This window comes from Corvus moneduloides, chromosome 11 (genome assembly GCF_009650955.1).
Source record: "Corvus moneduloides isolate bCorMon1 chromosome 11, bCorMon1.pri, whole genome shotgun sequence".
Classification (NCBI taxonomy): Eukaryota; Metazoa; Chordata; class Aves; order Passeriformes; family Corvidae; genus Corvus; species Corvus moneduloides.
Window position 1 is genome coordinate 12,864,568 of NC_045486.1, and position 13,721 is coordinate 12,878,288.

Consider the following 13,721-nt stretch of genomic DNA (forward strand, 5'->3'; position numbering starts at 1 on the left):
TCCCGGGAATGGGGATCCTGGAGAATGGCGGGGACAGGTCCTGGGGAATGTGGGTCCCATGGATTGAAGGATTCCAGGGGTAGCGGTCCAGGAGAATGGGTATCCTGAAATGGGCATCCTGGGGAATGGGGATCTGAAAGGAATTGGTTCGCAAAGAATGGGGATCCCCGCCCATATTGGTCTCTCGGCTGCAGCCCCACCGGCCCAGAGCAGGTCATGGGGAGGGAGAAGTGGCAGAAAAGAGCCGGAGAGACGATGCCGGGGAGCCCACCTGCAGGGAGGCTGTTCCCAGCAGTGCCGGGATGCAGCCAGGCGGTCTGGCCCAAAACCACCGTTATTGAGGAAAGCGCATTGAAACCAACCCTGAGAAACACCACGTAGCTTTATTCATGATGCCAGCCTGCTGCCAGGAGCGGGACCCCTTTGGCCCCTGCACCACTCCCCAAACCGCGTGCTGGCCCAGTGGGACAGGCCTGTGCTGGGGCAAAGTGGGGGCAGCAGGTGGCCCCTCGGAATGACAGCAAGCAGCGGCTCCGTCCAGCAGCAGCCCCATCACAGCGGGGCTCATGGACGGGGCAGGGCCGCAGTGCTCAGAGTCCAGAGGGGCTGGTTGGTGGGGTTCAGGGCCTCTAGGCCCCAGGATGGGCGAGTTGGTGCCATCAGGGTGGCAAAGCCTTCCTTGCCCGCCCGGCTCCTGGGGGAGACATGTTCCTCTTGAGGGGCTACATTCTGGTGCTGTGGTCCACCTAAGGGGGGCAGAGAGGGAGGGGGTGGTGTCGTTGCCCTCTCCATTGCCATGCTGGGGACAGCAAGGGGACGGCAAGGCTGGGTGCTCACCGAGGCCTGGCGCCTCTCCCTGCTGATGTGCACCACTGCATCATGCACCGAGGGAAAGAAGGAGTGCTTGGTGATGGCTGAACTGAAGAAGTTGCCCCGCTCCAGCTGGGCCAGGACGGATACTGTGTGGAGGGAGAAGTATCTCAAATGATGGCACCTAGCTGAGCCCCACCACCCCCATCCAGAGCAGCCTCCTCCCGCCTCCTGTGTTGCGGGGGACACCAGGGTCACTACCAGGGACCCGACTTTGAGGCTCAGACTGGATCCCTGGAGAAATCCTAGAGATGGGAGCACCCAGGCTATCAGCTGTGTGCCATAGAGCTGGCTATGCCCAGCCAGGGCTCATGACTCTGCAGATCCCCCTCACCCGGGCAGCTGGCAATGAAGACGTCGACTTCTATCTCATGGAAATCTCTGAAGATCTGCAAATGGCAAAAAAAAGTTTTACCCAGGAAAAGGAATGGGCAGCAGCCATCAGGCCACCCCACAGGGCCCTGGAGACACCCTCAGCAAGGCTGCTGTCCTGCCTGTTCCCCAGCTCCTTACATTCTTCAGGATCTTGATGGAGACAGTGTCCACGAAGCTGACAGGGCTGAAGTCCAAGATGACGGTGTGGAAGCTGGGCTGAGGCAGCCCTAGGCTGTGCAGGGTGGGTTCTGAGGGGGCACTGCTGTCCCCCGCACTCAACTCAATCACTGACACCCCTGGACCGTCTTCTGTGTTCTGGGGGAGGGAAGGAGACCCGGCATCAGTGCTCCAGGGCTGGTGCCACCCTGGTTGTGGCAGTGTTCCCCCGGGCTCACCTTGGTGAGGCTCTTTGGCTGTGTGAGGGCACAGGCAGTGGGTGGCCCCGGGAGTGGGTGCCCCTCTCACACCTTCACCCACTTTTGGGCTCTTTCCAGATGTGTCAAGATCCACCCCTCTCCCCAGCACCACTCTCCAGAGCCAGGCTCATTAGCTGGCACCAGGCCACCCTTTGTTCTTGCTCTTAATTCTGATTAACTTGCCGAAAGGTTAATGACTTGTTGGCTCTACCACATAATCATTAACAGCCCAGCTTTCCCACCAACCTTGGGTGTGACGCTGTGACCCCAGTTCAGTCCCAGTGCTTTTCTCACCCATTGGCCCTAAACTGAACTGGGAACCCCATGGGCCACCAAGCCCCACCAGTGCACTGACAGGAGCGTCAGAGTCAGGCAGGGAAGAGGTGCAGGATGTCACTGGAGGGGTGGTCTCCTGCATCAGGCAAGCACCTTTTTCCTCTTTGCCTTTTCCTTCTCCAGTTTCTTCTGCTGTTTCTGGAGCTTCTTGAGGGCCTTCTTCTTCTTCTGAATCAGGCGGTCCACATTGATGCCACTCTGGAAAGCAGTGTGGCCCTGTGTCCCCAGCTGCCCCACCACCACCCTGTTGCTGGCAGGTGGGGGACACAGGAAGCACTCTGAGGCTGGTGGCTCTCCTACCTTCTTCTTCAAGGCCTCAGCGTACAGCTCCACATTGGCAAAATAGATGGTGGAGGAAGAGCGGAAGATCTTCACGCCAGGGACCTCCTGTGCCTGGGGGCAGATTGGGAGGGTGCTACCCCAGGGATGGAGCCACCTGCTCCTCTTCTGTCCCCCCCACCAAAATGCCCCCAGCCTCTTTTCCCAGTGAGCCACTACTGGGGGAGCTTTGAACTGCCCCCCTGTTGCAGGCAGCTCTTCTCCCACCCCTGGTGCTGTTACCATCTCGTATTCCGCCACATCCCGGTAGACATCAGTGTCCGATATGCGCCCCAGGACGGAGTAGTGGGGGCTGCAGGGAGCAGAGCAAGGGGCTGAGGTCACCACGGGCTCCTCCTGTCCTTGGGATATGGCACCGGCCCCAGCCCCAGGGTACTCACAGCTGGGTACGGAAGATGACCGTGAGCAGCCCAAAGGCCACTGAGACCGCCAGGCCGATGTCCAAGTTCAGCAGGAGGGTGGCCACAAATGTCACAATCCAGACCAGCTGGAAAGAGGACACAGTCAGCTGCAGCACAGTCTCCCCGCTGGCACCCATAAGCCTCAGGAAGAGCAGAGAAACCCTCTCCAGGAACAAGAGCACAGCCCCAGGGCTGGCCAGCACCTTACCAGGTCCACCCGGTTGGACTTCCAGAGAGTGCAGAGGTCACTGAACTGCTTGAACATGCCCTTGAGGTTGGCGATGATGATGGCAGCCAAGATGGCCTAGGAGAGAAATCTCTGCAGCTATGAGGAAGCTGAGGGCAAATCTGGGAGTGTCTCTTAGCTCTTCCCCTACCATGTCACCATGGCATGGGACAGGCACAGGGGTGGGACATGACACAGAGGCTGTGGGACTAGATGTACCTTGGGCAGGTCCCGGAAGAGCTCTCCAATCTTCAGGATGGTCACCAGGATGACCAGGGATGAGATGACACCAGCTACCTGTGCAGAAGGAGAGCAGGAGGCAAGGGGTGAGCCCCCACTGCTCACTGTGCTTCCTGCCCCTGCTTCAGCCCTGGAGAGGGAGGCAGCACTGCCCAGACCCACCTGGCTATTGCCCCCTGTGCTCTCCTGTACCAGGCTCCTCGACATGGAGCAGCTGATGGCAAAACACTGGAAGAAGCCTCCCAGGAAGTTGGAGAGGCCCAATGCAATCAGCTCCTGCAGGGACAGAGCAGTGGCCGGGGAAGACCATGCTTTCATCTGGCTGCAAGAATGGCAAGCTAAGCTTTCATCCAGGGTGAGGGCCCTGTGCCTCAGAGCATCACCTGGTTGCTATCCACTTTGTAGCCATGTTTCAGGGCAAAGATTTTTCCCAGGGAGATGCAGATGGCGTAGCCTACCACAGCAATGGCAAAGGCATTGCCCACCACCTGCCCAAAGTAGCTGATGTTAGGGGCCACAGGTGGCTTCAACCTACACTCAAGAGAGAGATGGGGTTCAAACAGGGGTGCTGTGGGCAGCATGGTGCCCTGGCACAGCCCCCTTCACCGCCAGGCCCTGCTCACCCGCTGGGGATGTTGCCCACCACGGAGATGCCAAACTTGTCATTCAGGTTGACACCATAGGAGATGCCGGTGGAAACGATGATCTGGGGGAGAATGACTGGAGTGAGGCAGGGCCTTCCTACACAGGGACTGTGGTGCAGGAAGAGGAGGAGAGCACAACATATGCCCTGGAGCTGCACTTGCCAAGGAATCCCATCCCTCCTCTCCCCACTCTGAAGGGGACAGGGATGCACCAGGGATTCCTGGCTGCATCCCCACAGAAAGCTGGGGCAGCTCTGGGTACCGTGATAAGCTCGATGGGGATGGGCATGGGCAATTTGGCAGCAAACTTGTGGTTGAGCTCTTTCACAATTAAGATGGCCACAATGGCAATGATGGCAGTCACCAGGGTGCCCACATTGGTATCTGGCAGCTTCTTGCAGAGATCGATGATGGTCTAGAGAACAGAGGAGGAGGGAATGTGCTCAGGAGAGCAGATGCCTCCCCAGCAGGTTTTTGGAGGCCTCTATGTGCCCCACAGGTGAGCACCAGGGGTCTTTGGGTGCCAGCAAGCCCCCACTCACCACAAACAGTGAGAGTGGTCCTGACTGCTCGCTCTGGGAGACTCCAAAAACATTCTTGAGCTGGGAGACAAGGACGTGCACAGAGGAAGCAGTGGTGTAGCCACGCACCAGCGGGTCTGAAAGGTAGGTCACCACGAATCCAAACTGCAGGAGGCCCAGGGCCACCTGGAAAGAGAGATGGCAGAAATGACCCACAGGTTATGGTCTCCTGTTCTCTGCTAGACTAGGCCGGGACCACCTTACCTGGAAGACACCCGTCAGGACAGTGATGGTGGCCACCAACTCCACCCTGGAGGCGTCCCTCAATTCCTCATTGACCGTCGCATTGGTGCCATTGACGGACTCCAGGAAGTTCTCACTGGGCATCAGGGACTCTGTCAAGCTCCCGATCATGACGGAGATGACGGCGAAGGGACCTGAGAACAGGTAGAGTGTGGGCAGGGAGCCCAAGGTGGGCCCCAGGACCTCTCTGAGAAGACCTCTTAAGGGGTCAACTCCTCTCTCCTTAGGCCAGGCTCAAAGCATACACTGCACTTCGGCTCTGGCTTGGCCAACCCCCTTCCTGGTGGAGCAGAGTAAAGGCAAGAAGTGTCCCTCCCAACTGCTGATGTGGTGATGCTGTGCCATGGACATCCCTGCTCCCTCCCCACCAGGGCTGTGCAAGCACATGGTCCCTCAGCTCACCCACGGAGTTGTGCCTCGACGTTCCGAAGAAGAAGTAGAGGAAGACGGGGTAAAAGGAGGAGTAGAGACCCGTGACAGGTGGCAGCCCAGCCAGCAGTGCATAGGCAAGCCCTGGAAGATGGAGCAGGGAGAAATGTCACCAATGGCCAACCCTTGGCCACCCCACCTGTGGGGAGCCCCTGGCAGCCTGGGCATGGCATCACTCACCCTGGGGCAGGTGCATGATGCCCACACTGAAGCCCGAAACAATGTCCCCCAGGAGCCAGTCCTTGATAGGGTAGCGGGGCAGCCAGCGCAGGAAGGGCAGGAAGCGAAACAGCAGGGACTTGGCAGCAGAGCCCGAGCATCTGGCGGGAAGGGAGCAGGAGCCAAGGTGAAACACAAGTGTAGGCGGCTTGGGGACATCAGTGAGGGTGGATGCAGCCGCATGGGAAGCAATGGGACCCTCAGCTCCATCCACTGGAGCCTGGTGTCCCCTCAGGCAGGAGGACAGAGTGGGTACATGGGTATTTGGGCAGGGAAATGAACCCCCGGGTCTGCAGCTCTCTGTGGTGGTGGGGCTGAGGTGCACAATGGCAAGGTCCAGGCACATCCCACTGGCCACCTGGTCTTACCTGGTCTTGTGGAGATAGCGACGCAGAGAGAGCTTGGCGGGAGGTTTCCTCTGCGCCACCTCCTCCAGTTCAGCCTCACTCAGCACCTCGCGGGGCGCTCGGTGGCTCAGGGCCATCTCTGCTGCCATGCCCACCTGGCTACCCGGAATGCCAGTCCACTGCAGGGACACAAGGGACAGCTCAGCCACATTCCCACGGCCAGGGGCAGCCAGCACCCCACCCACCCCAAAGCCCCTCCTCCAGCTCCACTTGCCCCACAGAACCATCCCATCCTGGCAGGAATGGCCCTGAGGATAGGCACGAGCCGGGTTTTGGGAGTCCTGAAGCAGCAGCAGCAGCAGCAGCTCAAAATGGAGAGCAGTAGGCAGTCAGCAGGTGGGTAGGGAGGGAACTGAGGCTTCGGCAATCAGTGCTGCCCACTCCTGCCCCACAGCAGCCCTATCCACCCCACTGGAATGCACCGGTGGGGTCTGCCAGCAGAGCTGCCCCGGGGGTCTCCCCCTGCACCTGCCCACGCAGGACCCACCTCGGTGCCAACCACCCTTCCCCTCTGTGTACTGCAGCAAGGCAGGGCAGTGGGCAAGCACAGCTGCTGAGCAGAGCCCCAGCCATCCCACAGCCCTGTCTGCAGACTTTGTCCCTTTACACATGAGGGGAGCAGGAATGTGAATCCCTGGCAAATGTCACGGCTCACCATCCCTCCAACAGTGCCCTCCCCTGATCCCTGCAGTGCAGAGCAGGATGAGCCTGTGAGTGGAGGAGCTGGGCTGAGCTGGGGTCTCACCCTTCACAGGGCTGGGATGGTGGGACTGAGGAATCCCTGTACAAATCCACAGCTTGGCCTTGCTCAGGGCTCATGCTGAGAGCTGCACCATCCTGCTGGGCCCACCCAGCCGGTGGCCTGCTCAGTCTTATGGTGCTCACCCACTTGCAGCTGGACCCAGAATCCCCTCGCTGGGTGCCCTGCCCAGTCCTAAGGTGCTCACCTACTTGCAAGGACCCTGAGTGCTTGAGGCTGTGCCAGCCTGAGTCCCTGTGTAACCCCCGACCCTCTTATCTGCTGTGCTCAAGCTGGTCAGGAGCCATCAGTCAGATCCATGCTCTGCTTCCTCCTATTTTTTAAAACCAGCCTGTGATCTTTGAGACACCGTTCCCTGCCTCCTGCCCTTCCTCCTGGCCTGCCGAGAAGCTGCCCCACTTCCCAGCCCCACTGCTGCACAGCACCCACCATGCTCCCCTTGGTGCTCTGGAGTGCTGGGTTCCAAAGCCGTGGCAGACCCAGCACTGTCACCACTGTGCCCAGAGCCATCCCATTCTGGGGACTGTCTAGTACAGTCCCAGCTCCTGGTCTGCAGCCATATCCAGGATGCTGCCATGTCTGAGCATCCATGCCACATGCAGGGCAGGGGGGCTTCTTGCCACTGGGCACAAGCTGGTGCCACCCTCCTGCCAAAAGCTGCCTCCCCAGGGCACTGCTTGGGATCCCACCATCACCCTTCTGTGCCCCCACAGCTCCCATGGATGCCCACTCCCCAACCCATGTCCTGGAGCAGGAGTTGTGACCAGGACAAGGAGGGTTACCCACAGCCTCTGGTCATGGCATCCAGGGTTTTTTCCCCAGACCCTTGCTTACCTGCTGGAAACAGGTGTGCTGTGCTCTGTGGACTGCCCTGGTCTCACACAATTCACACAGACCCAGTTGTTATCTTGTTCCAAAGGTCCCCCGCGGGCACTATAGTCCCACTGAACCCATCACACCTCCCTGGGCTCCATCACAACCTAGAATTGGTTGCAGGGAATTTCTGAGTCACGTTTGGCCCGGGACCACGGGGACATGGCAGAGGAAATCCAGGCTCACATGTCTGACTGGTAGCAAGGTGTGGCATGAAGGTAGGGCAGGGCCAGGCATTAAAGAGTCCTGGGTCCCAGCGGTGGTGGGATGGGGCTGATAAGTGGCAGGAGTGGTGACATCCAGGACCACAATCTCCGGGGTTGGGGCAACTTGTCTCCATCCCTGGTGCCTGGTGGGGGCAGCCTGTGGCCACCTTGGCGCCCTCTGTGGTGAACACAACCCAGGTCCCACAGCTTTCAGGCAGTGGGGCTGAGCCTCTTCCCTCAACCTCTCCCACATCCCTGCCCCTCCCTGTCCACCCTTATGCCCATCAGTGGTCAGGTAAAGGCATGTCCAACACAGGCACCCCCACATGCGACTGCTGTCTCCTCGTTTATCCACTCCCCATCATTTATCCACTCCCCCAGTATGGAATGAGAGGCCATCACAGGGCTACTGCTTGGAAGCAAATAGCACCCAGTGTCATTTATTACCTCCTTATCACTGTTCCCTGTCCCCACCCATGCCATTCCTTCCTGCACTCCAGCCTCCAGCCCCCCACCTGCACGCCAGGCTGGTCACTCTACCTATGGCCCCCTCTCACCACCCCAGCCTCCCTGGCCCTCACCCCCCAGCCAGCCTTGGGAAGGGCTGCAGGACAGGACCACAGCTCCTGGCACTGCCAGTGCAACTCCTGAAGGCTGCCCTGAACTCAGCCCCCAACTGACAGGTGACAGCCCAGAAGGGACAGAGGGGTGACAATTGATGGTGACCCTTGTTCAGGGCGCTGTGGATCAATGCTGCCCTTTGCTCACCTGCCCTTTCCTCTTAACAAAAGGGGAGGGACAGAGGGCACCAGGATCACGCTCAACCTCCCCTCCCCACACTTCCTTCTGCTTGCTCGCAGCCAACTTGACCCTGCTGAGGTCATGCAGCCTTCAGAAAATGGATCTTCCCTTGGCCTAGGTCAGGCTGGGGGTGCTGGCAGCTGCCAGGCATGAGCCCCATAGCTCACCACAGCCACTGTGGCATTGCAGCCCTGCCAGCCAGGCCTGGGGCCACTGGACACCAACACAGCTGATCCCATCTCTGGGTAAACCCAGCCTGGATATAGCCCAGTTCAAGCAACTGACAGCCCCTGAAGTCCCCATCCCCTCATAACCTTGCCCCAGGCCACAGCGACTCCCAGGCAGCCTAGGAACTGGCTGTGAACTCCTGCCCAAGCCCCCTCCCAACATCACCTCAAGCCCAGGTGCTGCATCCATAGCCCCAGCCACGGATCCCCAGCACAGGGAGAGACAGCACAGAGCCCAGCACCGTTTTATAGACTTTTATTTCCAAATCTGGCGCTTCCATGATACACTTTTACACAGCCAAAGGGGAAGCGTGAGCATTTCCCCACTCCCTGCCAAGAGAGTCAGGAGACAGAGAGAGGAAAAAAAACCCAACCAAATCCCCCAAAGGAAAAAACCCAAACTCAAGGAGGATGCTCCCCAGAGCCCAGGTCACAGCACTACAATCTGGGACCAAGCTGCAGATTGGTCTGCAAGAAGCAGATTCCTGCTTTTTGACTGTCCCAACTCTGCAGGGATGGCCACCAGCTCTGCAGGGATGGCCACCAGCTCTGCTGCTCTCTTCTTTTTGGCACTTGACGCTTGCTCTCCATTTGGCAGCATAAAGAGCCCTGTGCCCAACTTGGCAGAAACATGGGCCCTACAGCGCAGCAGGGACAGGATCCCAGGACTCTGGTGCTGGCACTGCACAGCCGGAGAGAAACTTGTAAACAAGCTTGTTCCCAAAGGCAAAGATGGGCAGCATGGAGGGGCCTGGCTGTTCCCAGCATGTGGGGCCAGCAGGCTTTCCCTCTGCACACTGGTCCCGAATGGCATGTAAACATGTCAGCAGGCCCTTCTCTCCTCATCCCTGGGAAAAGGATGACAGTGAGCCTGCCTTGTCAGGGCTGTGCTGGGGACCCATGGCACCCCCAGTCACCAGCCCTTCTGTTCCCTCCATACTCTCCCCACTGACTCAGGGATGCAGCCAAGAGGCCTTGGCCTCCCCAGAGGCCTGGAGGATGGTGGCACAAGTCCTCTCCTGTAAACATGTAGGCTGGGCTACAGTAAGATGCCATGGCAGTGTGGTAGTAAGGCAGTAAGGAGCACATGGTAACGCAGCCCCGAGAGCACCATGGGGCTGAAAGGGAACACGCTGCCCCCCGAGCCAAATGCCCTGCCCTGAGGCTGGGGTAGGCACAGAGGAGTGTCATCTCACAGCAGGGCCAATAGGAGCCGGGGTCAGGCCGCAGGCTGAGCAGAGACACCATCAAGATAGCCTGAATTTCCAGAGAGGGCAAAGTGCTGTTTATCTCCATCTCCCAAAATTCAGGCCACTCTAAGCTGGGGTCCTCTGCTACTCAGAGGAGAGGAGGTGTATACAGAGCCCATAGGGAACCAGCTAGATACAACTTTTGTGGGCAGTGCTGGACCCTGAAACTGGAGCCACATCATGCTCCTGTGGATGCCAGTCTTCTGCAGAGTGAGCACTGGCTCTGGGAAAAGCCAAGCCTGCTACTAAGCAGGGAGAGGGTCATCCAGCTCCTTTACCAGACCCACAAACCAACACTGGTTTGCTCTGTAACATGCAGGTTAAAGAGCCCAACACCCACTGGGAAAAACACAGTGCTCACTTGCTGAGAGGAGGAAACCAGCACTGATGAGAGTGGGACCATCCTGGTACAGGACAGGACTGCACAGCAGAGCTTGTCTCCTCCCCAGCAGGCTCCCGGTGCCAAATCTGCTGCCCCATTCACGTGTGCTCTTGCTGGCACACAGCCCCAGCTCACAGACAGGGGCAGCCCCAAGGGGTGGTCCCACGGGAGGGCAGAGGGAGGCCTGGCTGCAGGGGGCTGAGGGACACCAGGCGGGAGGGTGGCACCGAGACAGGTGGAGCTGCACAGTGGGAGGGTGGGGGGCAGCAGGGCCAGCTGCCCTGCAGTGGGGATGGGACAAAGCAGTGCCAGCAAAGCCTTAAGGACTGCCTGGCACTGTTCCTCCAGTCCACTGGGATTGTGGTTCTGGTAGCCCCAGGGAAGCTGGCAAGGGGCTGTTGGTGAAACAAATGCTCCAGGTCCTGGGAACAGACCATCCGTAAAAATAACCATAGAAATTTCTCTTCTCTCTGATTACAAAGATACAAAAAGGTAGAAAACCCTCCCTGCCCCCATATCCTGGGCTCCATTTTCTGTCCCTCTGCCACTGCCCACCCTCCACACACACACAGGCACACCCCACACACAAACAGCTCACAGAGAAAGAGCTTGGCCCCAGGGAGTTGGAGATGCCACCCTCGCCCAGTACTACCTGTCACACCAGGCAGGTGACGGAGAGCACGGCAGCAGCCGAGAGCCTGGAGGCTCCTGGCAGTGGGTGGTGTGGGCTGCTGGTCCCACAGCCCACAGCGCAGGGGAAAGGAGGGTTGGTTTCAGGCCTCTGACAAGCATCAGTTCTGGCCCCTGCTCCATGGGGATACCAAACCTCAGCTGGCAGTGCCTGGCGAAGGGTCCTGCTTCTTCCAACTCTCTTGTGGACAGCTTCGGCCCCTCAGGAATGGCCATCGTTTCTCATTATTCTTCTCAGAGGAAAGAAAAACAATATTAAGCCATGGCATCTCTCCTGGGCTCCAGCGTCCCTTCCCCGCTATGCCAGATGGGGACAGGGCAGAAAACCTCTCTGTGTCAGGGCAGGAGCAACTGTCTCCAAGTCCCTGAGATTAGGGAAGAGGGAAGGAGGGGTGGGGTGGGGTGGGGTGGGGTGGGAGCAGTACCAGCAGGGAGCAGAGCTAGAAGGAAAGAAATTACATACTGGAACAGGGTGCCTGGGCAGAAACGTGGCTGGGGCCGGCAGGGCTTCCCTAGGACTTGGGCTCTCTCTTCTCCAGCCAGCCTGGCCCTTGCATACATCCGTTGGGACTTAGCGCCAGCACTTGACCAAGGGACCAGCCAGGAGGCCAGCCTAGCTGCATAGAGCATCTTCCCTGAGTACCCACAGGCCAGAGGCAGGGGCCATCATCTCTTGGGCACAGGGACAGACTCATAAACAAAGGCTTCTGCTTGGGCTGCACTCAAGCATCTGGAGCTCTCACACCTGAGGCTTCTCCCTGCCCAGTCACTATTCAGGACCAGGAGACACCTGCCACTCACCTGGGGAGCTCACCCTTACACAGCCCTCTCCCTCCAAACTAAACCCCTTTGGGAAGAAGCCAGGCAGGCAGACAGTGCACAAGATCAGCTGAACAAGACCTGGCTGAGGAAGGAAGGAGTGCACTTACTCTGAGTCCGGTGACAGCTCTGAAATGCTGTGGGAGGTGGCAGAGCGAGGTGTCGAGGGACACACCACGGAGGGCGTCGAGGTCTGCATGGCAGAGGGAGTGGTGGTGGTCTGGGGGCCTGAAGGTGTGCTGGAAGATTGCACCGAGGACAGGACGGAGGAGTTAAAAGAAGCAAGGATGGAAGAAAGGATATCTAACTGTTCAGTGGAAGGATGCCGGCTGGGAATGGCCTCCAGGTTCTCCCTAGAAGGCTGTCTCCTTGACAGCGGCTCTAGGCTTTCCCTAGACAGCTGCCTCCGAGAGAGGCTCCCCAGGTTGTCCTGCGAGGGCTGCCTGCTAGGCACTGTGTCCAGAGGCTCTCTGGAATTGGATCTTCTGGACAGAAAGTCCAGCTGCTCCCTTGAAGCTTGTCTAGCTGACGCTAGCAGGTCCCTTGAAGGCTGTTTTCTAGAAAGCAAATCCAATTGCTCTCGAGAAGTATCCCGACTTGGCAACATGTCTATTCGGTCTCTGGACACTTGCCTACTTGGCAATGTGTTTAGCCACTCTCTAGAGACTTCCCTTACTGGCCCACAGTCTAGCTGCTCTCTTGACCCAAATCTGCAGGGTAAAGTGTCAAGGCAGTCTCTGGAGCCCTGCCTCCGGGGCAGCGTGTTCCCATGATCTCTCCGACTGGGCCTAGCAGCGAGTAGATCCAAGTTTTCCCTAGACGCATGTCTGCTTGGGATACTTTCCAGGTGTTCAGTAGACCCATGCCTGCTGGGGATAGTGTCCAGCTCCTCTCTGGACCCATGCCGACTGGGCACAGCTTCTAAGCACTCTCCTGAGTTGTGCCTGCTCAGCTGTTCCCGGGACATCTGTCTCCTCATCAGCATGTCAAGCTGCTCCCGGGACGAGTACCGGCTGGCCGGCTGTGACAGACTACCGGCCCCAGAGTAGATCCTGCCATAGGAGGCAGCGGGGACAGCCCTGTGACCCAGCGTGGACGTCTTGTACCACGTCAGCTCGTTGGTCATCCTGCCAACGGATGGCAGGCCCTGGAGAGTCGGAGGGTACTGGAGGCGGTTCTTCAAAATCCCTGCATCAGACAGAAAGAGAAGTCAAATATTTGCACAACAGCAAGAGGAGCAGGAAAACCAGGGAGATAAGCCATGCCTCCCCAAGGGCATGGCCACATAGATCTGATGCTGAGCCTTCAGTCAACCTGAGAAAGGCAAGGCCACCCTTGCCCACTTGCTCCAGATTGTTACCTTTTCTCTGCCGTTGGGTCTGGGTGAGGGAGTTCTCATCCCCACTGGTCAAAGCCAGGTCTGGCTGATTATTGTTGGCTGCATCCTTATTGATGTCAAATCCCAGCTTCCGCTCGGAGCCCCACTTCTGCAGGGAGCAGGGGTGAACCTCACACTCGCCCAGAGCTGGCCAATACGACATGAGGTCATTGCCGTCCACATCTGATGAAGGACACAGCAAACGAGGCCCCAGAGAAGATGGAGAGAATATTCCATGAGCAGCAATTGAGCCATCACAAGACAAGGCCTGACCCCCAGGGAGCTGAGCTCATCCTTTTCCCTGCCAGAGCCCTGGGACTTGCCTTTGGGAGTGGTGTTGGCAGGGTTAGTGAGGAGGCGTTCGCTGTGTGCCGCCCGCTTGAGCTGGCGCTGGAAGCGGCCCCGCAGGCGTACGTTCTCCTCACTCTCTGAGGATGGGATGGAGAGGCTGCGCTCTTCATCCAGAGACAGGTCACTGTCCGAGTCTGAGTCCTGGTCTGTAGGAACATGATGTGGCAGGGAGACATTTGGAATGAAGGTGGGAGAGGTTCCTGCTGGCAGCACCAGGGAGGCAGAACCACCCCAGGAAGACCACACTCGTGAGAGTGC

The 13,721-nt window shown here is 58.7% G+C and overlaps 2 protein-coding genes across 4 annotated transcripts in view; both read right to left on the minus strand.

Moving 5' to 3' along the window:
- Positions 1-364: 364 nt before the first annotated feature.
- Positions 365-5,865, minus strand: SLC26A6 (solute carrier family 26 member 6). The gene is made up of 19 exons (XM_032121056.1): positions 5,688-5,865; positions 5,281-5,420; positions 5,074-5,184; positions 4,633-4,805; positions 4,390-4,554; positions 4,110-4,262; positions 3,827-3,909; positions 3,587-3,734; positions 3,366-3,479; positions 3,183-3,260; positions 2,946-3,041; positions 2,717-2,823; positions 2,559-2,628; positions 2,298-2,390; positions 2,091-2,195; positions 1,384-1,560; positions 1,205-1,259; positions 838-959; positions 365-746 (listed from the first exon to the last, which is right to left on the minus strand). Exons 1-19 carry the CDS (start codon positions 5,813-5,815, stop codon positions 723-725), a joined length of 2,142 nt encoding a protein of 713 aa, XP_031976947.1. The 5' UTR covers positions 5,816-5,865; the 3' UTR covers positions 365-722.
- A 2,968-nt stretch (positions 5,866-8,833) lies between these two features.
- CELSR3 (cadherin EGF LAG seven-pass G-type receptor 3) overlaps positions 8,834-13,721 on the minus strand; it is a 31,360-nt gene continuing 26,472 nt past the window's right edge. For all 3 annotated transcript variants that reach the window (XM_032121051.1, XM_032121053.1, XM_032121052.1), the window contains 4 exons: positions 13,436-13,609; positions 13,095-13,295; positions 11,845-12,922; positions 8,834-11,145 (listed from right to left, as the gene is read on the minus strand). In XM_032121051.1, the coding sequence (XP_031976942.1) occupies positions 11,118-11,145; positions 11,845-12,922; positions 13,095-13,295; positions 13,436-13,609 (1,481 nt within the window). In that variant the 3' untranslated portion in view covers positions 8,834-11,117. The remainder of the gene's footprint in view (positions 11,146-11,844; positions 12,923-13,094; positions 13,296-13,435; positions 13,610-13,721) is intronic.

Coding starts and splice junctions, on each gene's coding strand:
- SLC26A6 (XM_032121056.1), bottom strand. CDS start 5,815: ATGGCAGCAGAGATGGCCCTGAGCCACCGAGCGCCCCGCGAGGTGCTG. Junction 5,421..5,687: donor CGCTATCTCCACAAGACCAG/GTAAGACCAGGT, acceptor CCTTCCCGCCAG/ATGCTCGGGCTCTGCTGCCA. Junction 3,480..3,586: donor ACAAAGTGGATAGCAACCAG/GTGATGCTCTGA, acceptor CTGTCCCTGCAG/GAGCTGATTGCATTGGGCCT.